The 23,572-nt window shown below is 49.8% G+C and overlaps 1 protein-coding gene across 1 annotated transcript; it reads right to left on the minus strand.

Annotated features, from left to right (window-relative positions):
• Positions 1-1,483: 1,483 nt before the first annotated feature.
• Positions 1,484-13,892, minus strand: LOC102447532 (basic phospholipase A2 Ts-G6D49). Its single transcript, XM_075906249.2, has 5 exons — positions 13,620-13,892; positions 10,705-10,757; positions 6,824-6,968; positions 4,635-4,741; positions 1,484-2,295 (listed from the first exon to the last, which is right to left on the minus strand). Exons 2-5 carry the CDS (start codon positions 10,742-10,744, stop codon positions 2,153-2,155), a joined length of 435 nt encoding a protein of 144 aa, XP_075762364.2. The 5' UTR covers positions 10,745-10,757; positions 13,620-13,892; the 3' UTR covers positions 1,484-2,152.
• Between the last annotated feature and the right edge of the window lie 9,680 nt (positions 13,893-23,572).

The raw sequence follows: 23,572 nt of genomic DNA on the forward strand, positions 1-23,572 counted from the left end.
AGGGGTGGGCAATAACTTTGGAAGGGGGGCCACTTCACAAATTTTGAAAGTGGCCATGGACCAACCTGGAAGGGGCGGGGTTAAGAGCTGCCCTACTAGGAGCTTTGCTTGGCCTAGGGTCCCTCCCCCCTGAATGATGGCCAATGGAAGGAACCTAGAGCAGATGGGAGGGTTCCGGGGGCTAGCCTCCTCCCAGAGTTGTCTGGGGTGGAGGCTTAGAATTCACATAACACAGATGACAGCTCCTGTTAACCTGTGAAGCCCTATGAACAGAAGCAGTCGAAAGGGCTCGTGCCTCTCAGGCAGCTCCCAGGCAACCAAGAGCTGCGAGCCCTTCTAACTGTTTCTATTTAAAGGGCCCTCGTGTTCCCCGCGGCTGCTAGTCAACATGTTGCCCAACAGGCATGGGGAAGGAACCAGCCCTGTAAATAGAAGCAGTTAAAAGGGCTCGCAGCTCCGGCGCCGCTAGCGTATTGCTAGGGAGCCAGAGACATGCGAGCCCTTTCAACTGCTTCTATTAAAAGGGCCTGCGCCTTCCCAGGGCAGCTAGGCAAGGTGTGGGGAGGACACGAGGCCTTTAAATAGAAGCAGTTACAAGGGCTCATGCATCCCTGGCTCCCAGGCAATGCTCTGAGAGGCTTTTGCCCACCCCTGCCCTAGAGATAGAATTCCTTTCTTTACCAGCGGCCTGGCAGAAAACCCAGTCTCCTCTCCAGTAAGCTGTTACGTTACTCTTCCGTCTCACTTTCTGTTATATTGAGCAACGTCTCTCCTTCTCCGAACTGCCCTAACCTCAAATACTCTAAATCTTTCACAACCTGGCTAACACAAAGCTGCACCGTGGGATGCGTGTGCCTTTCCGGAGAAGTATGGGAACTGGACTGACAACTAGGCAAGAAACCACATGGCATCAGAGCCATCTGAGAATGGAAGTTTCAACGAGGATGACACTGCCCAGCATTGCAAAAGGAGAACATACATGTAAATAAGAAAGCAACTAACCAAGACACCAGATTTTACCGTTTTTACTGCAGAGGCGCATGTTTTGCTCCCATTTACACCAGTGTAAATGCTAATTACTTAATCTCATTTATTCCAGATTTGCCCTGGTGTAAGAGGACAATTTGGCACAGTATCTCCACTGACTTGCAGGGAGTTACTCCTGATTGATAGCATAGTTAAATTAGGCTCATTAAGTCCCTGAATCACAATGTGTTTTAATCATGTTGGTATTTACAAGCAGTTCTTGAGATTTCTATCTTGTCAAAAGCACTAACGAAATAATTAAATTCATTCCCTTCACCAATCAGGCACATGATTGTTTTGTTATTTTAATTTTTTTTAAAATACAGCAAAAACCATTGCTACATAAAATGGGATCAACATTAAAAATGATCCACACAAAAACTATTATGCCTTACTGCAGAATTAAACAGTGCATACACAATTTTGTATCAATAAATCCCTGGTTCTTAAACTTTCTGGCCTGTGGCCTACTTTGTTCAACAAAGACCCTTTCATGGATCATCAACCAGCACCCATGATGACAAAATGGGTGCAGGAGTGGAATGGGAATGGGGCATCAGAGTGGGAGGTTGGGTGCAGGATCAGGAGGGGGTGCATGAGGCGGATTAGGGTGCAGGGTCTGGGCATGAAGGAGATGGGGACACTTACTTGGCTTTGTGCATCCCACCACACCCAGGCACCATCCCCTGCTGCTCCCATTGGCTGTGATTCTGGCCAACAGGAGCAGCGGGAAAGCCTCCAGGCAAGCAGTTTCCTGCACTGCCATTGCCCCACTTAGGGGGAGAGGGAATAGCAGCCTGTGGATCTACTTCCTTCCCCTACAAGCCAGATCTGACCCAAGAGGCTCTCTCGGCTCCCCCTTCCCACAGTGGGAGGCCAGACGGGGGGGCAGACATGGCTAGAGCCCCAGTACAGATTCCTCACTGCAGGGGGGAGGTATCCCAAGTCCGCAGCCCACCTGCAAGACGATCATGGACCATTAGTGGTCACACTGTGAGAATCACTGCTATGAATGTGTGTGTGTAATAAACAGACATCACAAAACAATCACGTTTTATTGCTCTACCTTGTGCTAACAGAAAAGAAAGTACAGTCAGACGGCAGTTAAAGAATCAACACCGTTTTTTTAACACACGAGTGCCTCCTTCCCACACCTTTTCTTGGAATAGAAGCGATAAGCCTTGTTGTAGCTGCTCAAGTGTTCCTTCAAGCAGAGCACGAACTTCTTGTCACACTGGCAGCTCAGCTCTTTGCACCAGTCCCCCAAGCCTGCCGACAAACAGTAATAGGATATGTGTTTGAGAGGGGAGTGTTGGGGAAAAGGAGAGAGGCTGCATATGGGGCCATGTGACTTCACTGTGATCCTGGGATGTGACATACCCAAGAGCGCTTTAACCTAGCTAGCTTAGGTCCTGAAGAAGTGGAGCTGTGGTATTATTGCTTCAGTGTGGACCATGCAAGACCCCTAGATAATTACTTGCAGAGCAGTCTGCAGCACTGAGGTGAGCCCGACTGTAACTACACAGGTCTCAAGACCTGAGTTAACGAGGTAAGTGCTAGCTGCAGTATCACCTTGTGTAGTCCTACCCCAAGACAGAGTGTGCTGACACCTAGGAGCTGGTCTACAATGTGAAACTCCATCATGTTATAACGAGGCACAACGGTAACTGATGCAACGTTAAACATGACATAGTATCACAGACAGGGGCTGTAGTGTTCAACATCCTATTAATTACCTTGACTCCACAAGGGTGCTCTCAAACACACCACAATTTCCCATTTAGACAAGTCCCTAGAGCAGTGGTTCTCGAAGTGTGGTCTGTAGACCACTAAGGCTACGTCTACACAGCAGCGCTATTTCGGGATGCTAGAGTATCCCGAAATAGCTATCCCACGTCTTCTCAGCAAACCCGTTATTTCGAACTTGCTATTCCGACATCCCAGTAAACCTCATTCTGTGAGGCGTAAGGGACGTTTTGGAATAGCGCTTTATTTCAACATTTGGGGCTGTGTAGACAGCGCCAAATGACAAAATAAGCTATTTCGAAATAGTATTGAAATGCGATACGCAATTTGTGTTGCTCAAATTGTGTATCTTATTTAGAGTTTCGGTGCAGTGTAGACGCCCTCTAGTGGCCCATGACCATCTTGCAGGTGGGCTAACAGCAGTGCAGGAAACTGCTCACCTGGAGGCTTTCTCTGCTGCTCCCCTGGGCTGGAATCCCGGCCAGTGGGGAGCAGTGGGGGACAGTGTCTGGGAGCAGCAGGGTGTGCAGAGCCAGGTAAGTGCTCCCATCCCCCTCATGCCCAAACAGTTTGCCTCGATCCAACTCACACCCCCTCTCCTGCTCCTGCACCCAACCTCCCACTCAGATGCCCCACTCCCAGCCCGCTCCTGTACCTATTTTGTCATCATGGGTGTTGGGTGGTGGTCTGTGAAAAGTTCTGTGTTGAACAGGGTGGGCTGTGGGCCAAAAAGATTGAGAACCACTGCTCTAGAGAGGAACCCTCAGCTCAGCATCCTCCTGGGGGACAGGACATCAGGGCAGGGAGTGGGAGGGGGTGGAGGACAGGGCAGGAGGCTGGAGGTATACAGGTGAGTGCAGGGGGGCAAGGGCACCAGTTTGGAGGAGGGGAGCTGCAGCCATACATACCAAGTTGCTGCTGCTCTTCCTCGTCCTCTGAATATAAGGGAGCGAGGGTAAGTGTGCAGCTTGTGTGAAGTCTCCTCTGCCCCTCCCCCTGGCATTATGCACTTTCCCCTCACTCCCTGACAGTCGGGGAAGAAAAGCAGCAGAGTTCCAGCTGCATGCGGCTGCAAATTCCCCCCAAGAGAGTGGGGGAGGAGTTTAGGGTCTGGGGCCACCCCAGAGCTGGGGTGGAGGAAGCACACCCCCCCAGCCAGTTCCTTTCATCTGCCTGGCTGCCTTCTTCTTAGCAAGGCAGCCTGCAAGAGAGCACCGGGAGCTCGTCTGGGAGCAGCTGCAGCCCAGCGCCCCAGCCCACCGGCTTCTCTGGACTGGGCCCTCCATGGACATGTGCCCACATGTGCAGCATGTCCTGCATGCCCCCTAGTTGCACCCCTGCTGACTGGAGTAACTAAGCATGATTCCCCACTCCATCACTCCAGTTTTACTCCAGCCCCAATTAAGTCTCCCTTCTGAATTCATCCTATTAATTTCTCATCTCTCCGCCCTTGTCACAGTGGGAAGCAAATCACATTTCTATTGGTTTTCCCCATTTCTGCCCCTTTCCTGTCATTGAGATTCTGATCTCGGGGGGCTGGCTGGGCTTTCACTTTCACTGGCTTGGAGAACTCCTAGCTGAGAGCAGATGCTAGGAAGACATCTCCTTGTAATCAGGAAAGCCCCCCCCCTCCATGCTTCAGGACAGCATATAAGCATGTGCTTAAGTGTTAGCTTGATGTGGGGCCTGCACCTTCAGGTTCAGCCAGTGACTCTGGGTCTCTTATCCTGCTCCTTACGCCCCAGATCAAGAGCTCTGGCGGACTGGGCTCAGGATATAGATTTTAAAAGGCAAAGCAATCAGCTGATTTAGGACAAGAAACAAAACCAAACCCCTGTCTCTCCGTCCAGAAGCCAGCTCACCGCAGTAGATCTTCCCACTCAGGTAGAAGTAGCTGTACATGTATATTTTAGGGAAGCACCCACGATCCTGAAGCTTGTCATAGCAACAGTCATGCAGGCGGCAGCACCTTGGAGGAAAGGAAGAGCTCAGCAACGAGACACGCACGTGTAGGCTTAACACACAAGCAAAGAAATCCCCATTGACCCTTTTCTAGTGCGTGTTTTGACACGAGGGGCCAGCTTCTCTTGTAACTTACACTGGTGCAAATCAGGAGTAAAACTACTGGTGTGAACAGGTTTGGTTGTCGGTTTGTTTTCCATCTATATAGGTTACATGTTGGGGTTGCGGAGGGTTAGCCCCCGGTGGGCTGCCGCTATATTAACCTGCACGGCCCATTGGCCATTCGCTGTTCCTGGCCAAGGGGAGCAGCAGGAAATGGCATGTTCTGGGACAACACTTCCTGCAGCTCTCATTGGCCAGGAACAGCAATCCACGGCCAATAGGAACTGCAATTGCCCGTACCTGCAGCCATGCAACTAAACACAGTGGTGGAAGCCCGCCAGGGCTAACCCTAGTGGACCAGATCTAGCCTGTGGGCTTTTTACCCACCCGACCAGTGTGCATAAGCACATTTCTTAGGGGCTTTATTGTGCTGTTCATCTTTAAACCAAAATATCTCAAATCTATGAGACGCTCCTCTTAAAAAACCCAGTGGGGTGGGATGGCTTGGATTCCTTACCTCTTCAATCCCAGAGGGGGGAAATGCCTGTGCATTTAAGGCCAAAGGTTGTAGCCTTCTTCCCAACTCCAACACAGTGGGGCACCCCATTCTAAGAAATACGGAGAGGTAGATTCAGCTACCTTCCTTGGACAGGCTCAGGAAAGCAGCTCTGTTTATGAAACCAGACTCCTTAGTAACTCAAATCCACCTCTCTTTTGAAAATGCATTTTGTGTAGACTGACATTGTGCCAGCCAGTTGATTAGAGCCATGCCAGTTTACACAAGGTATTTGGCCTATTGGCCTTATGCAGTTGAGAGCATCTTGGGTCAATACAGACTTGGGGCCAAATTTTCAGAGGCGAAAATTTTAAGTGACTCAGGAGCTCATGTTCTATTTTCTAAGCTGAGTTTGGCCCAGGAGGCCAGATTTTCTGAAGTATTTAGGTGCTTAAAGAAGCAGAAAGTACTTCTGAAAAAGCCCACTAGGTACCCATGTGCTTAAATCCTATTGATTTCCAGGGAATTAGGCACTGAGGCACTTTTGAAAATTCCACTAGATGCTCATCTGCAGGGATCTAAATGCCTTTGAAAACTAGGGATGTTAGTGTGTAGTCGGTTACATGATTGACCGATAAGCCTGGGCTTCTCTGTTAATCATAACAACTACAGACAACTACTCCCTTTGCTGCCTCTATAACAGAGGCAGCAAAGGGCAGGGGGGAGGAGGGAGAGATGGGAGCCAGTACCAATGGGGAGCTGGATTTTAAGCCTGCTCCTTCTGCATGCTGGCTCCCGCAGAGCCACCTACCTTCCCTCCACCCTGCTGCCTTCCACAGAAGCTGTAGTACGGGGGGGGGGGGGGGGGGGCAAACAGGAGCTGGTGCTTGGGGGGAGCTGGTTTAAAAGCCGGGTCCCCACAAGCACCAGCTCCAACAGAGCCACCTGCACCCCCTTCACCATGCTGCTGTGGTTCTCTGTGCATGCTGGCTTTGGAGAACTGCCTGTTCCCCATTGCTGCCTTCAACAAAGTCAGCAGCATGGGGGGTGGTAACACCTGGCCCCCCCCTGCTGCCTCTGTGGGAGGCAGGGGGGAAGGTGGGTCTGGAGAAGCTGGCTCCCTGTGTGTGTTGGCTCCCCCCTCACTCTGTACTTCTGCCTTTGATGGGAGCTAGTACATGCAGGAAGTGGCTTTCAAGCTGGCTCCCCACATGGAGCAGCCTGCCCCCTTCACTGCTGCTTCTTTATCAGAGGCCACAGACGGGGTGAGGCAGGAGCTGGTGCTTGCAAGTAGCTGGCTTAAAAGCCGACTTCTCCAAGCCCTGGCTCCTGCCTTCCCTCTTCCCCCTGCGTATAAAAGTGTAACTACTGACATTTCCAGTGGTTACACGTTTACACAAATAAATGACAGTTAGCGACCCTATTGAAAGCCCCTTTGTAAGTGTCACCCTGACGGATGTGCCTGGCAGGCTTTTTAAGACGGGAACTTACTGATCGGTGCTATCCTTTGGCATCCCTGCCCCGCCCCATCCGCAGTAACATCCGTAGTGGGAATAATTCGGAATGGCACTCTTCCTGGTTACTTCCTTAATCATCCTTTGAAGCTCCCAGAGACTCCCCTGTGTCAGAACTGTGCCTGGGGAAACAGCCAAAGGAAATCCAGTGCTGCGAGAGGAGGCATTGCCAAAAGGAAGTGACGTTTATTCCTGTGCCTTTACCAAGCTGCGTTGTGAGCTTGGCAGGTAGAGCAACCCGGAGTTGCAACAGAACGAGCCTGAAGCACGGGTCGGAACCAAAGTCAGCAAACTTTATGGTAGGAGTAACAGGTAGGCCCTGCCTGCAAATCAGTGTCCAGGACACAGATGCGGTATCAGTTTTGCTAGCCCTGCTAAAACACACAGAGCCTGTAAATACATTCCAGCAGGACAGCACAAGGCTGCCCCAGTCTAGCATGCGATAAAGTGGTTTGACACAAGTGATGATATTTTGTCTGAAACATCAGGAGGGGAAGAATAACACCAGGTGGTGAATAGGAACGTTTTGTCTGAAGTATCAGGAGGAAAGTCCAAGGGAAGGTAACAAATGTGCCATGAAACATGTAAGATGATGCACAAGGTGTGAATCCCAGATTGTTTGTCTCAGTCTATAAGGGTACGTCTAAACTACATGTCGGCAGAGGCATGTAGATTTGTTTTTTTGGCAAAGGCAAATGAAGCCGTGATTTAAATGATCGCGGCTTCATCTACATTTACATGGCTGCCGCGCTGAGCCGACAAACAGCTGATCAGCTGTTTGTCGGCTCGCGCGCTAGTCTGGACGTTTCCCCTGTGGACATCAAAGCCCTTTGTCGGCAGCCCCGGTAAACCTCATTCCATGAGGAATAACGGGGCTGCCGACAAAGGTCTTTGATGTCGGCAGGGGAGCGTCCAGACTAGCGCGCGAGACGACAAACAGCTGATCAGATGTTTGTCAGCTCAGCGCGGCAGCCATGTAAATGCAAATGAAGCCGCGATCATTTAAATCTCGGCTTCATTTGCCTTTGCCTATGTGTCTATTCTACATGCTTCTGCCGACAGAGGCATGTAGTCTAGACACAGCCTAAATGTTGGGATAGTGGCATGAATATAGTCCTGCAAGTGCAGGCAGATCCCTGTTCCAGGTAGTATGTGATAGCAGTTCTAATATGCAGAAGAACATGTACTGGTAATCCCAGCTGCAAAAGGGCTTAATGTCATGCCATGGAGGCGTTTAGGAGACAAGAAGTTTATTAGCTGGCAGGGGGCTTGTATAGAAACACAAGTGGAAAGGATGGCTTGTGTGCTGTACTGCTACTCACATGGCAGTGCCATTAATAAAGGGGTGCAGTGCCTGGGAAGGTGCAGCAAACTTTCTCAGGCCTCTTACAGTCTCAGCTGAGCCCAGTCACCCTATTTACTGTTGATCCTGGAGTGATTAGGCAGCTACTGGCAGGGCCATATTATAACTGGCTTTACATTTCCAAATTTCCTCTCCTTTTATTTTTTTCTTTAAATTGGACTTTTGGCATTTTCCCAAATTTCAGAATGGTTCATGCTTTCTAAACAATCCAGCTAGCTCTTTAGCTGGTAAAAAACACCGTGTCTCCCCCCCCCCCCCCCCCCCGTCCTCATACAACTAGGATGATAATTATGCCAAAGTTTCATTACTATTTCCCCCAATTTTGCTTCACATTTCAACTAGTTCTACTTTCTCTCTCAGGATGTCTACACTGCAGTTTTTTTCAGCAGAAGATATGCAAATCTGCTCTCATTTGCATACCTTCTGCCAATCCTTTTTGCGGAAGAAGTTTTGCCGTTAAAAAGCCCCGTGTAGCTGGGGCCATTTGTTGGGAAAAAAACCCTTATTCCTCAAACAATGAGGTTTACAGGATCTTGTGAAAAAGGTTTTTCCCCCCGACAAATAGCCCCATCTACACGGGGCTTTTTAGCAGCAAAACCTCTTCTGCAAAAAGGATTGGCGGAAGGTATGCAAATAAGAGCGCGATTTGCATATCTTCGTCCGAAAAAACCGGCAGTGTAGACCTAGCCTCAGTCTCCTGACAGGCAGGTTTTTGCGAGGGAAAAGTGCACAGTTTGCTAGATTCTCACTCTGGCTGGGGAGCACAGAGGCAGATGAACCTGGACCTGCTTCTGCTGGTGAACATGCACCCTTCCCCAAGCTGTGCCCGCTGGAGCTGCAGCAGCCATGGAGAGACGCTTCTCACCTAGCCCCAAGCTGCTGTGGTGAGAGAGGGCTGGGGTAGACCTCTCTCCGTGAGGCAGCCTGTCTACTGACCCCTCACCCCCATCCCAGAGCAATGATTTAAATGAAGCACAGACATTTTCATTTTATATTCCAAAACCTCAACATTAATTGGATTAAGCACCCAGGCAACGCTGGGTCAATCTTCTGGTAACTTTGTACTTGTGCATTAACTTCTCCCACAATTGGTTGAGGCCACATCTCCATATACAGACCTTGCAGCTCTCTTGTGAGTGGTTCATGGAGGGTAGTGGTTATCAAGTATGCCTCACATGTAAGGGGTCCCTGGTTCAAAAATTTAGAAACAGTGCTGCTTTCACTTATAGTTCCTTTAGTTAAGCACTGGAATAAACTGCCGAAGGAGGTTGTGGAATCTCTATCACTGGAGATAATTAAGAGCAGGTTAGAAAAACATCTGTCAGGGATGATCTACATCAGTGCAGGGGCAGAGGAGAGTGCCACGGGGCCCAGGGCATCGCCGTGGGGCCCCGGGCAGCAAAATTTCGCGGGCTCCCCCCTTTGACACAGCACATGCACCGTGGTGCCAAGGCGCATGCGCGGGGCCTCGGGACACGCGGGGCCCGGGGCAGCCGCCCCGCTCGCCCTGCCCTAAATCCGCCACTGATCAGTGTTTCTCAACCAGTAGTATGAGTACCCTTAGGGGTACTCAAGAAAAGTCTGGGGGGTACGTCAACACAACTGAAATTTGGAGAAAACTGAATTTTTGTTTTAAGTTTTACAGCATTTTATTATTTTTGTACTTTTTACACTCAAAAATTTCATCGCCCGCCTGGCTATGATTAAGTTGTTTAAACAAATGCATTGCAATGGTAGAAAAAAAATGGTGTGTCTGAAAGCTGTAGATACTGGGGTTATTTATATATATATATATATATATATATGGAGAGATTTTTTTAAAAGGGGTACTTTATAAAAAAAGGTTGAGAAACACTGATCTAGATGGTGCTTGGTCCTGCCGTGACTGGCCTGGATGATCTCTCAAGCTCCCTTCCAGTTCTAGTGTTCTATGATTCTCCATAGATGCAGTTGTAGGTTCCCTTGCTTGACATGGCAAACAGACCCATAATTATCTATTTTGGGTCTGCACAGCCTAAACTCAAAACTCCTGTCATCCGAAGAAGTGGGCTGTACCCACGAAAGCTCATGATACCATCTACATGTTTTGTTAGTCTATAAAAGTGCTACCAGACCATTTGTTGTTTTTTAAGTTTATCCTGTACAGACTAACTCAGCTGCCCCAGAAGCTTCCAGACCCATAATAGTCAGCCTGAGGATCAAATTCTCCCTGCACTGAAACTTGTGCTACCCCATTGATTTTAATGGCATTGTACTGATGCAACTGAAAGAGAAGTAGACCCAGACATGCAGTATTTGGAGGCACGTTTTGTAGCAAGTTATTACAGTTTTCAGCATACAGTCCAAGCTAGTACTCTCCCCTCCCACAAAGTAATTGGTGGGGGGGGGGGGAAGGAATTATTAGGCCTGGTTCTGATTCACCTGTTTAACGCTCATATGCTATTGACTCCAATAGATTGAAGTGTTGGGGAGATCAGTGAATGTTTAACACTTACCACAAGCAAACAGCACAGCAACTACCAACAGATTCTTCATCTCTAGGCAGGGCCTGGAAGAAGAAACCAAAACCACCCTGATCTTCCATTCAGGCACAGGATTCAGTGACACATATTCCCACCTTGTTATGGGCAGCCTGCATGGGTCATTGTACGGAAAGCAGCTGAGAAGACCGCAGAAGCAGGGTTTTCTGACCCTTTGAATTCTTGAGGAGAGGTTGCATTGGGAAGTAGAAAAAGCATAAACCAGGATGGGTGAAATCCAACCCTCTGCTGCAGGGGTATGTTTACATCGCAGCTGGGGTTGATCTTTCCAGCCTAGAAAGACAGAATTATGCCAATAGGGATCAAGCAAACATGCTAAGAATATCACTGTGAAGGTTGCATTTTGGGTGCAACTGCACCTAGCCACATAGACCGGAGACTGGGTAGTGAGTTACCCCAAGTCTTCACCAGAGCTTCCCCATCCACCTGGCTAGTTTTAAGCATGCAAACCTGAGTTCTGCCAGCACCAGTCTATCTGTGCTCAGGCTTGACCCCAGCAGCAGTGTAGGCACACCCCTGGGAGCCAGCACATTACTGAAGTCCTCTCTGGTCTTAAATGGTACGTGGATATCTGGTAGGCTCTCAGCACAGGGCTGAATTTCATGGTGCAATTCTAACGTTGCTCAGACTTTCTAAATCCTCCCCCTTCTGGTTGCTGGGAATTGTTGTACAGGTTGAACCTCTCTAGTCCGGCACTCTCTGGTCTGTTGTTCATGGTCTGGCATGATTTTAGTTAGCTGGATGTCCACTGATTATGGTAAGGTCGAGTTTCCCGTGGTCCCATAAAGTTTGTTTACCACCACCAGTCCTGGCTCTCAGTGTTCTGTGCTGTTCCTTAGCTCCAGTTGACTCCTAAATGTCTCCCCAGAGCCCAGTAAGCAGTGGAAGTGTTGGTCATGCTGATAGACAACATGCTGATTTGCCTGTGGTTTGGCAAATTCTCTGGTTGGGTGCCGGTCAGGTCCCGAGGGTGCTAGGCTAGAGAGTTTCAACCTGTGGTTTTTCCTTCAGCTGATATTGCGGTCGCTGTGAATTGTTGTACTGGCTGGTAGGAAGCCAAAACCAGAGCGCTGCCTGATGCCCCCCTTTAGGGTAGTGACACAATTCACCCTGCTTCGTGCACACGGGCACTAGTGACTCCAGTGGGATTTCACTTGCAGGACAAGTTCATTTCTGGCCTCAGTGTGAAGGATCCAAGTTACAGGAAATGGGTTCTCTTCCTTTCTCCCACATACAGCCTTTGTTTCATCCTGGGGCACAAAGCACCTTGCAGATGTGAGGACTCCGAGAGAGAATACTCTGTCAGGGTCACAGGCTGCAAATATTCACAACAGAGCCAGCAAGCGTAAAAGCATTGTCAGTTTCTCTGTACACAAGAGATATGCGGCTGCTTTGGTCTGCAGATCCAACTGGGGACACTGAAAAGCAACGGGGAGGGCAGGAAAACAATGGGAGATGCAGACAGGAGAGGAAAGCAAAGAGACAGAAGGCACTGAAGAGAAAGGGGGTGAAGATCACTGTCACTTGGATCTCTCTCTCTAAATCAATTCCTTGCCACTGCAGGAGCCCCAGACATTGGTGCATCTCTGTCCCTCCTGTTATCTGCCTTGGCACATAATAGTTGAGTCTTCTAAGAGCTGTTTAATTTTGTCTGGTTCTGCTTGCTGGGCCTGGTGTGGGGGTGGCTGCGTGAGGTTTGTAGCTGGGGTTGTACTGGTCAGTTCTATTATTGCCTGAAACTCTCTGAGAGAAACAGCTGCCAACCCTGTGATGACCTGGGCTTCTTGTACTCGGCGTAGCCTAAAGAACAGTGTGGCGAGGAACCGCGTGGCTTGCTACCGTTCAGTAACGCTGACTTGCAAACGAGGGGATGGGAACTGCTGCTCAGGCACAATGGTGGATCATCAGGAGACTTCTGACCCCAGATCTTTATCTTCTGCTCTGCCTTTGAACAGGGATAGGGGGACATTCACCTCACTTTCACACCTTCCCCACTCTGTTTGCAGCCAGGACCAGGGTTGTAACCACAGCAGAGCAGCTGCCCAGGGTGCACAGCCATGGAGGTGGGAAAATGGAGGAAGAGGTGTGCACCCCCTGCTGATTGCTATCTTGGGCAGAGCTTTTCAAACTTTGGGGCATGTCCCCCTACGGGAGGGTGCACCCCCTGATTTGAAAACCATCTTCTTTTGCTAGGAGCTGGTGGGCTGAAAGCTGGTAGAAGCCACCCAGACTTCTCAGGCTCCCGCTCAACATGCTGTGAGAACCGGGGTGCAGCTTGGCTGCCCTCCATGTCCTGTCTCTGCACAGCTGAGCGCTCCCTAAGCAGGACGGGCAGCACAGCTCTGAGCCATGCCCTGACTCACTCTTGCCTCTCCCCCACAGGATCCAGGCACCAGCCAGAGATGCCCCCTGGAGATGGTTCTGCCTGTGGAACCCAGGTGCCACAAAAGGCTCCCGAGTCGCTCACTCACCGCTGCCCCGGTGCTCCTGGCTCTGCTGCTGCTTCTCAGCCCACAGGTGATATGTGGTGTGGTCATGTGCCCCGGAGAACCTGCTAGCCACACTCACTAGGAGTCCCAAGGGCCCCAGACGGAGTCTCTGGATACACCCCCAGCAAGTGCATCCACTGAATGGGAGCCCTGCTAACCTGTTAATCCTGCACTTTTGTCCCTTTCCACATGCTGGATACATCAGAGCAGATGCATTCCTAGCATAATCCCCATTGACCTTCAGCAGGGCTGCATCAGGGTTGGGTCTGGATCAGGGCCAATGACGATTTGTGTGGTTTCCAATCTCCATCGCGGCCTCATGGACAGTTTAACTCTTGGACACAGTAAGGATTCAAATATCATGGATTGGTCTCTACTCACCTTTCCTGGGCTCCGTGGCGTCTCTGCAGCTCAAGCTGACTCCTGATCTCCGATAATGAAAAATCTACATTATATAGGAGATTGTCCCTCCCTTTGGGAACTCTCAGATAACAAGGTCAGCACAAATGTGGTCAAATAGTCAAACTTCCCAGAACTCAGTAGTGCGGCTTCTCTGTCACATAAGGTTTCATTCTTCCCAATTTCAAGGCATGAAGGGTATTTCCCCACGCAGGGCTGGGTTCCTGAGAAGTCCATGCTGCAAACAGGATGTTGATAATCTATAATCAGACATAATGGATGAGCACATACAACATTCTGAATTCATCTAGCACCTAAACCAGGGCTACTCAACAAATGGCCCAGGGGTGGTTTGGGTTTACGCAGGGCTCAACGTGCGGCCCGCGGGTGGGATCCTTTGAATATGGCCTCCACTGGGAACATGCTCCACAATGGTGAGGCATCTCCCAGGTGGGATGAGCATTGAAAGATGCAAGCAGACAGGCTGGCTGGAACGGACGGGTACAGGGTGTCTGCTTTTCTAGCCCCCAGGGAGGAGATGCGGGGAGCGTCGGGGCATTGTGGGAAGTGCTTTGTATTCATGTCCGTCAGTGTGAAAGAAGTGATTTGCAAATAATGTATATGCAACCACGCTTAAGTTTGCGGCCCTCAGCATGTGCTGAGAATATCATTGTGGCCCCCAGGGCTTCCAAAGTTAGCCCTGGCCTAAACCAACACCAGCTGGTGTCAGAGTCTTGCCAGTGTCTTGCAAGGCAGTTCTATCAGACCCCTGAAAATGTTTAAAGGCAAACTTGAAAATCATAGATAATGAATACTGTATTTTCTGGCGTATAAGACTACTTTTTATACTAAAAAACATCCCCCAAAAATCGGGGGTCGTCTTATACGCCGGGTATAAACATACTGTAGCTTTGGCTACATACAGAACGTCCCTGTGCTGATACTGTATGTACCGCGCTGAGCCAATCACGGCAAACGGTGTCATCTATTAATGCATACAAAGCCTGCTCGGATTGGCTGAGTCAGAGAGGCAGGCTATTACAACCTTTGCCAATCCGAGCAGGCTTTGTATGCATTAATAGAATACACCGCTTGCCGGGATTGGCTCAGCGCGGTACATACAGTATCAGCACAGGGACGTTCTGTATGTAGCCAAAGGTACAGTACTGTGTTAGGGCACATCCAGCGGGCTGGTGTTTTTAAATGGTGTTGCCTCAGAAGGGGGGGGGTAGTCTTATACGGCGAGTATAGGCCAAAACCTATGTTTTAACTGGAAAATTAGGGGGTCGTCTTATACGCCCAGTCGCCTTATACGCCGGAAAATACGGTAACAATCTTGCTAGTAACATTAGGATCCCACTACTTTCCTCTGTAAAACCCTTACCCATCCCTAAATCCCCTGGCACTTGTGCAATGCAATGTGGTGTTTTCAGAAGGGAGAGCGGTGGAATTCCGTCCTGATTCTTGTCTTTACCAGCTTATGCCCTAAAGCATGAAATTTGTTTTCTCACTTTTTCCCTTTGCTTGCCATCAGTGCAGGCATTGTAGGATACTGGCAGAAGCCAGTTCTCTTGACAAAACAAACAGCAGAGTCTACACTGGCTCTTTGCTGACAATAAAGGGAGGGGAAAAGACAAAAGTATCCTGCAGGGGTGGACCTTTTTTGTTGCCAAAACTGGGTGTTTTTCCCAACAAAAGTCGCATTGTAGTGTAAACACTGTTTTGTTGCTAACAGGCAGTTTTGAGTGACAAAATGTGCCAGTGTAGATAAGGCCTTGGTGACCATGAAACCATCCAGACCACCTATACACTTCACAGCCAACGCCTGTTGACTTTGAATGAAGTTTGTTAAGCTGTTCCCCCTGCACTGGCCAACTGACACAGAAGAGACCAAAGATCCTCCAAGGCATGAGCAGGCGAAGGATTTTAAGTGAGTACAAGTATTGAGACATAAACGTCAGAAATGGTTTGGAGAAAAAAACAGATAAAGCTGTCATTAGTATCTACCTAAGAAACTGTCTTAGGGTGCATCTAGACTAGCAAGATTTTGCGCAAAAACTTGCCAGCTGTCTACACTGGCCACTTGAATTTGCGCAAGAGCACTGACTTCGTAATGTACAAAATCAGTGCTTCTTGCGCAAATACTTTCACGCTTCCGCTCGGGAAAAAGCACTCTTGCGCAAGAATGCTTGCGCAATAGGGCCAGTGTAGACAGGGAAGAACTGTTTTGTGCAAAAAAGCCCCGATGGCTAAAATGGCGATAGGGGCTTTCTTGCGCAAAATTGCGTCTAGACTGGCCACGGATGCTTTTGTGCAAAAGCATTTTTTGCGCAAAAGCATCCATGCCAATCCAGACGCGCTTTTGTGGAAATACTTTTAACGGAAAAACTTTTCCGTTTAAAGTATTTCTGCAAACTAATGCCAGTCTAGACGCAGCCTTAGGGTATGTCTACACAACAGCACTATTTCGAATTAACTTATTTCGAATTAGTTAATTCAAAATAAGCTATTTCAAAATAACGCATCTAAACCCGAAAACTAATTTGAAATAGTGTTTTGCTATTTCAAAACAGCGCATCCACACTGATTGGATGCTGGATCGCATTTAAGGGCAGCTGAAACTGGTTCCAGCAGGGCATCAGGTCAGTAGTTGCTTTGTGTGGCTGTTGTCTGAAGCTATCTGAGGCTCGTGCTTAAAGGGACCCCCCTGGACAGCCAGTGCTCAGCTTTCCCGCTTGCTTGCCTACCTCGCCGAGGGACAGCAAAGCGTTTTCCTCTCCACCTGCTTCGGTCGCTCTCCTTTGGGACACCGCAGCACTCGGCACCATGGAGCCAGAGCTGCCCCTGGGCACTCTGGAGCTCATGTTCAGTGTCTTGCTGCAAGCCTGGCAGCAATTGCTGGAGGCTGTCTGGCACCTTCTGCAGCAGCCCAGCCCCCTGGCCCTCCCCCTGCCCCGCCTGGAGGAGCAGCGCCCGGATGCCAGAGTGCTCCGCTGCATCTGGCGTCTGGACGCCAGCAGCGAGTGGTGGGACCACATCGTCCTGGGGCGCTGGGGAGACCAACAGTGGACCCAGAACTTCAGGATGAAGGAGGACACCTTCCTGGAGCTCTGCGAGTGGCTCGCCCCTGCTCTGCAGCGACGGGACACACGCATGAGGCCCGCCATTCCATTCCACAAGCAGGTGGCCATCGCCCTCTAGAAGCTCTCCAAGCCGGATAGCTACCGATCCATTGGGAACCAGTTCGGCATGGGGAGATCCACCGTTGGAGCGGTGTTCATGCAGGTATGGCACTCACCGGCCACTGGGACAGGACGGGGGGCTGCAAGGAAGACATGGGCTGCCCCAGGGGAAATGGGGGGGAGGTGGTGTAAGTGCCCTCCCTGGGAGGGGTCGGTCCATCCCGGTCGCGCTATAGACTGCCCGCGGTGGCCGGGGTTGCTCTTGGGAGTGGGGCACGGGGCAGTGGCGGGGAAAGAACACTCCCAGCTACCTGGGCACCCCAGTGACCCTCAGTTTTGTGTGTCTCTCTGCAGGTGGTCAAGGCCATCAACTGGGTGCTGCTCCACAGAGTTGTCCTCCTCACTGACCTGGATGCAGTCATCCAGGGGTTTGGCATCCTAAACTTCCCCAACTCAGGGGGGGGGGGGACAATCGACAGGACGCACATCCCCATCCATGCCCCGGACCACCAGGCCTTCCTCTACATTAACCGCAAGGGGTACTTCTCAGTGATCCTGCAGGCTGTGTCTGACCACCGGGGCCAGTTCACGGACATCAATGTGAACTGGTCCGGGTGTACCGCAACTCCTCCGTGTGCCAGAGGCTGCACGCTGGGACTTTCTTCCCCGACTGCCACATCAGGCTCGGGGACGTGGACATGCCAGTATGCTTGCTGGGGGATGTGGCCTACCCCCTACAGCCCTGGCTGATGAAGCCCTACACGGGACACCTCAATCCCTCCCGGCAGGCCTTCAATGCCAGGCTCAGCAGGGCCCGCATTATGGTTGAGGGGGCCTTCGGCCGACTGAAAGCACGGTTTAGATGCCTCCTCACCCGCCTCGACCTCTCCCAGCACAATATTCAGCACGTGGTGGCAGCATGCTGTGTGCTCCACAATTTGTGCGAGAGGAAGGGGGAGGCTTTCCTGCCAGCCTGGATGGCAGAGGCTGACTGCCTGGCTGGCCAGTATGCACAGCCCCGCATGGCTGCCGGCCGGGAGGCCCTTCGGGGGGCTGTCCGCATCCGGGAAGCCCTGCGGGAGAGCTTCCAGGCGGACGAGGATTGAAGTCCCCCTGGTGTGCCCCACTGGAGCCTGGGACCTTACATTCCTCCCCCACATCTTTCCCCTTCCTAACCCCCCTTCCTGATCTACAATAAAAACACCTGTGTGGCCACAAAAAAAGGTCTTTATTTCACATAACTGGGGTGGGGGAAGGAGGGGAATGAGGGCAGGAGAGGGGAGGGGGAAAACCTGGGAGGAGGGAGCTGGAAGGGGGAGGCAAGGGGAGGAAGGGGTGGGGAAGCTCAGGATTGGAGGTCTTGCTGGCTCTCCCAAGATTTGGGAGTGCGGACTACACGCGGCACAGAGTAGGTAGTTCAAATTAGGCTTTCTAATTCGAACTACCGGTACACCTCGTTCCAAGATTTGGTGGTGATGGGGGATTTCAACTATCCAGATATATGTTGGGAAAATAACACAGTGGGGCACAGACTATCCAATAAGTTCTTGGACTGCACTGGAGACCACTTTGTATTTCAGAAGGTTGAAAAAGCTACCGGGGGGAAGCTGTTCTAGATTTGATCCTAACAAATAGGGAGGAACTGGTTGAGAATTTGAAAGTGGAAGCAGGAGCGGCCTGAGGCCGGCTGCAGCAGTTGGCGCCCTAGGTGGGTCGACGCAATCGGCGCCCCTGTCTGAATGGCCGTCAATGGCCGTGATGTCATTGTGACGGACTGGGCCGTGTCCGGGCACAGCTGAGGGCGTCCGCTCAGGGCGAATTGCTCAAATCCGGGGCTACTTACAGCCCCCAGACTGGTGACCTCTCCAAACAGGCCACAAACCAGTCCCACAGGGTGCTTCATCTGCCTGCCTGAAGCCTCACGAGAAAAAACCCCTCCGACACCCCAGCAATATCCGTGCCTCAGATGGCCCCGGGCCTCATACACCGGTGGGGGGTCCTAGCACCAATCCCACCTACCCCGAACAAGTTCTGTCCGGTTCCAAGAAACCAGCCACAGGTCCCTGGTCAATTTACCCTTTGGACCTTACCCACAAATCACACTGGGCCAATCCTTTAGCATCTAACAACTAAAGGTTTATTATCACAAGAAAGAAAAGCATGAGAGTAAGGTTGCTAAAGAATCATACATTACATGCATCAAATCTCCCAGTCCTCGATGCAGGCTCTAGCAGAGATGTTACAGCTGCTGGCTTAAAAGTTCTTGTTGCACATCCTAGAATCAGGATGGGTTCACAGGTCTTTCCGGCTCTTTGATCCCTGCAATGCTGCCTCTGGGATGAAGTGCTGAGCTGAGAACAAGATGGTGTCAACCACATGGCCTCTTTATACCCCCCTCCTGGTCCCTTCTTGGCTGTAGCAGGTCACCTGGCCAGGGGCCAATCTCTGTGCTCCCTGCTGGCAGCTCTCAGGTGACAGCCCCCATTCTTTAGGTGTGTCCTTGGCCCATTGAGTGCCATTGTCCCACAGGGCCTCACTAATTAGCATGTCAACAGGCCCGGCCCTGCCCAATGCTCAACCACATGCAGGGAAATCTTCAGTATCCACACAAGTACATGCTAATAATTGCACACACAGACATTATACAAACACATGAACAGTGTACATAGACAGTAAGCTTCTATTCAATACCTCACATGGCCCCTTTCTATACCATTTTTGGGGCCAACACCCCCACCTATGGGTGCATCAGTGATCTGGCTGCTCCCCTCAAGATCCAGTAACGTGACAGTCATAATCGGGTGCCCAGGCCAGAGGCGCCCTAGGCAGCTGCCTAGCTTGCCTAGGCTCATGGGCCGCCCCTGAGTGGAAGGCAGCTTGGGTGAAAGTGATCATGAAATCACAGAGTTCACAATTCTAAGGAAGGGTAGAAGTGAGAACAGCAAAATAGAGACAATGGATTTCAGGCAGGTGGATTTTGGTAAGCTCAGAGAACTGATAGGTAAGGTCCCATGGGAATCAAGACTGAGGGGAAAAACAACTGAGGAGAGTTGGCAGTTTTTCAAAGGGACATTGTTAAGGGCCCAAAAGCAAGCTATTCCGCTGCATCGGAAAAATAGAAAATATGGCAAAAGATCACCTTTGCTTAACCACGAGATCTTGCATGATCTAAAAATAAAAAAGGAGTCCTATCAAAAATGGAAAGTAGGACAAATTACAAAGGCTGAATACAGGCAAACAACACAGGAATGCAGGGGCAAGATAAGAAAGGTAAAGGCACAAAATGAGCTCAAACTAGCTACGGGTATGTCTACACTACCCCGCTAGTTCGAACTAGCGGGGTAATGTAGGCATACCGCAATTGCAAATGAAGCCCGGGATTTGAATTTCCTGGGCTTCATTTGCATAAGCGGGGCGCCGCCATTTTTAAATCCCCGCTCGTTCGAACCCAGTGCTGCGCGGCTACACGCGGCATGAACTAGGTAGTTCGAACTAGGCTTCCTAGTTCGTGCCGCGTGTAGCCGCGCGGCACGGGGTTCGAACGAGCGGGGATTTAAAAATGGCGGCGCCCTGCTTATGCAAATGAAGCCCGGGAAATTCAAATCCCGGGCTTCATTTGCAATTGCGGTATGTCTACATTACCCCGCTAGTTCGAACTAGCGGGGTAGTGTAGACATACCCTACGGGAATAAAGGGAAACAAGAAGACTTTTTATAAATACATTAGAAGCAAGAGGAAGACCAAGGACAGGGTAGGCCCACTGCACAGTGAGGAGGGAGAAACAGTAACAGGAAACTTGGAAATGGCAGAGATGCTTAATGACTTCTTTGTTTCGGTCTTCACCGGGAAGTCTGAAGGAATGCCTAACATAGTGAATGCTAGTGGGAAGGGGGTAGGTTTAGAAGATAAAATAAAAAAGAATAAGTTAAAAATCACCTAGAAAAGTTAGATGCCTGCAAGTCACCAGGGCCTGATGAAATGCATCCCAGGATACTCAAGGAGTTGATAGTTACAGGCTCAGATACCTCTTCTATCATCTTTGGAAAATTATGGGAGACAGGAGAGATTCCAGAAGACTGGAAAAGGGCAAATATAGTGCCCATTTATAGAAAGGGAAATAAGAACAACCCAGGAAACTACAGACCAGTTAGTTTAACTTCTGTGCCAGGGAAGATAATGGAGCAAGTAATTAAGGAAATCATCTGTAAACACTTGGAAGGTGGCAAGCTGATAGGGAACAGCCAGCATGGATTTGTAAAGAATAAATCATGTCAAACCAATCTAACAGCTTTCTTGTGGATAAGGGAGAAGCTTATCCCCGTGGGCTCGTCTACACTGGCCCCTTTTCCGGAAGGGGCATGTAAATTTCACCAGTCGTCGTAGGGAAATCCGCGGGGGATTTAAATATCCCCCGCGGCATTTAAATAAAAATGTCCGCCGCTTTTTTCCGGCTTTTAAAAAAGCCGGAAAAGAGCGTCTACACTGCCCCGATCCTCCGGAAAAAGTGCCCTTTTCCGGAGGGTCTTATTCCTACTTTGAAATAGGATTCTCCGGAAAATAAGCCCTTTTCTACTTGAAAGTAGGAATAAGAGATCCTCCGGAAAAGGGTTTATTTTCCGGAGAATCACGTCTAGACTGGCGCTTTTCTCCGGCTTACCCCCAAGCCGGAAAAAAGCGGCAGCCATGTAAATGCAAATGCCGCGGGGGATATTTAAATCCCCCGCGGAATTTGCAATTCCGAAGTCTACATTAGCATCCCTTTTCCGGAAAGGGGTGCCAATGTAGACACCGCCAAGAAGTCATTCTTCCGCTCTGCTCTGCGCTGGTTAGGCCTCAGTTGGAGTATTGTGTCCAGTTCTGGGCACCACATTTCAAGAAAGATGTGGAGAAACTGGAGAGGGTCCAGAAAAGAGCAACAAGAATGATTAAAGGTCTAGAGAACATGACCTATGAAGGAAGGCTGAAAGAATTGGGTTTGTTTAGTTTAGAAAAGAGCAGACTGAGGGGGGACATGATAGCTGCTTTCAGGTATCTAAAAGGGTGTCATAAGGAGGAGGAAGAAAACTTGTTCATCTTAGCCTCTGAGGATAGAACAAGAAGCAATGGGCTTAAACTGCAGCAAGGGAGGTTTAGGTTGGACATTAGGAAAAAGTTCCTAACTGTCAGGGTAGTCAAACACTGAAATAAATTGCCCAGGGAGGTTGTGGAATCCCCATCTCTGGAGATATTTAAGAGTAGGTTAGATAAATGTCTATCAGAGATGGTCTAGACAGTATTTGGTCCTGCCATGAGGGCAGGGGACCTCTCGAGGTCCCTTCCAGTCCTAGTATTCTATGATTCTATGATAAGGAAACAGAAATTCAAAATGGTTACCCTAAACACCATTATCCCAGCTCTGGAGTCTGGTGACTAGTTTTCTTCTCTTGACTTACAGGACGCATTCTTTCATGTATCAATTCATCCCTCTTATAGACGTTTTCTCCGTTTCACTTTAGGTCTCCAACAGTACCAATACATGGTACTTCCTTTCGGTCTCTGCACTGCACCCAGGGTATTTACAAAGGTGCTAGCGGTTGTTACCACTCATCTCAGAAAACGCGGAATCACAATCTATCCATACTTAGATGATTGTCTTATCAAAACAAGGACCAATCAAGACTGCTATCAAGATGCCATCATCGTACTAACCTGCCTTCACTCATTAGGGCTCCTAATAAATTGCGGCAAATCAACACTCATGCCTACCCAAGGAATCCAATTAATTGGAGCACAATTCAGTCTGATCGCAGCCAGAGCCTCTTTGCCTACTGCCAGACAGATTCATTCACATCGGTCAACTTGCAAAATTGCTTCAAGAGATGCCAATAGTAAGGGCTTACGACTGCCTTCAACTCTTAGGTCACATGGCATCATGCAACCCTGTAGTCCCAAATGCACAACTTTTTATGAGATGTCTCCAAGGTTGGCTCCGACTCAAATACAAGCCACACTCCATTATATGACCAAAATGCTTACATTACCACATCCAGTGAAAAAATCGCTACACTGGTGGACAAAAATCATCAACCTGTGCGTAGGCATTCCTTTTTGAAGTCTAGACCCCACTGTAGTTATCACTACAGATGCATCCCTTCCAGGATGGGGTGCTCATGCAGAAGGCCGCACAGCACATGGCCTATGGTCGCTGGCAGACTGTATTCTCCACATCAACACCCTCAAACTCAGAGCCATTTGCCTGGCATGCCAAGAACTACTTCCCCATGTCACAGGGATCCATATAAAAATATATACAGACAACACCGTATGCATGTTTTATATAAACAAGCAAGGCGGCGCTTGATCGCACACTCTATGCTCGGAAGCCATAGCACTTTGGAATTGGGATCTAGCCTGAGACATTCGCATATCCGCTTGTCACCTCTCTGGGGTCCTCAATTTGACAGCAGATGCCCTCAGCTGAGCCCTGCCACAAGAACACGAATGGAAACTCGATTATGCACTCCTCAGTGACATATTCAAACAATGGGTCTTCCCAGATATAGATCTATTTGCCACTGCACCCAACAAAAAATGCCCAAGCTATTGCTCCAGGGCGGGCATGGGGAAAGAGTCCTTTGGGGATGCTCTTGTTATAACTTGGAATGCATCCCTGTATTACGCCTTTCTCCCTTTCCTCTCCTCAATAGAGTCCTCATAAAAACTCTGAAGGACCAAGCAAAAATTATCCTCATTGCGCCCTGCTGGCCTCGACAA

Source organism: Pelodiscus sinensis, chromosome 24, assembly GCF_052426305.1.
Source record: "Pelodiscus sinensis isolate ZL-2025 chromosome 24, ASM5242630v1, whole genome shotgun sequence".
Taxonomy (NCBI): Eukaryota; Metazoa; Chordata; order Testudines; family Trionychidae; genus Pelodiscus; species Pelodiscus sinensis.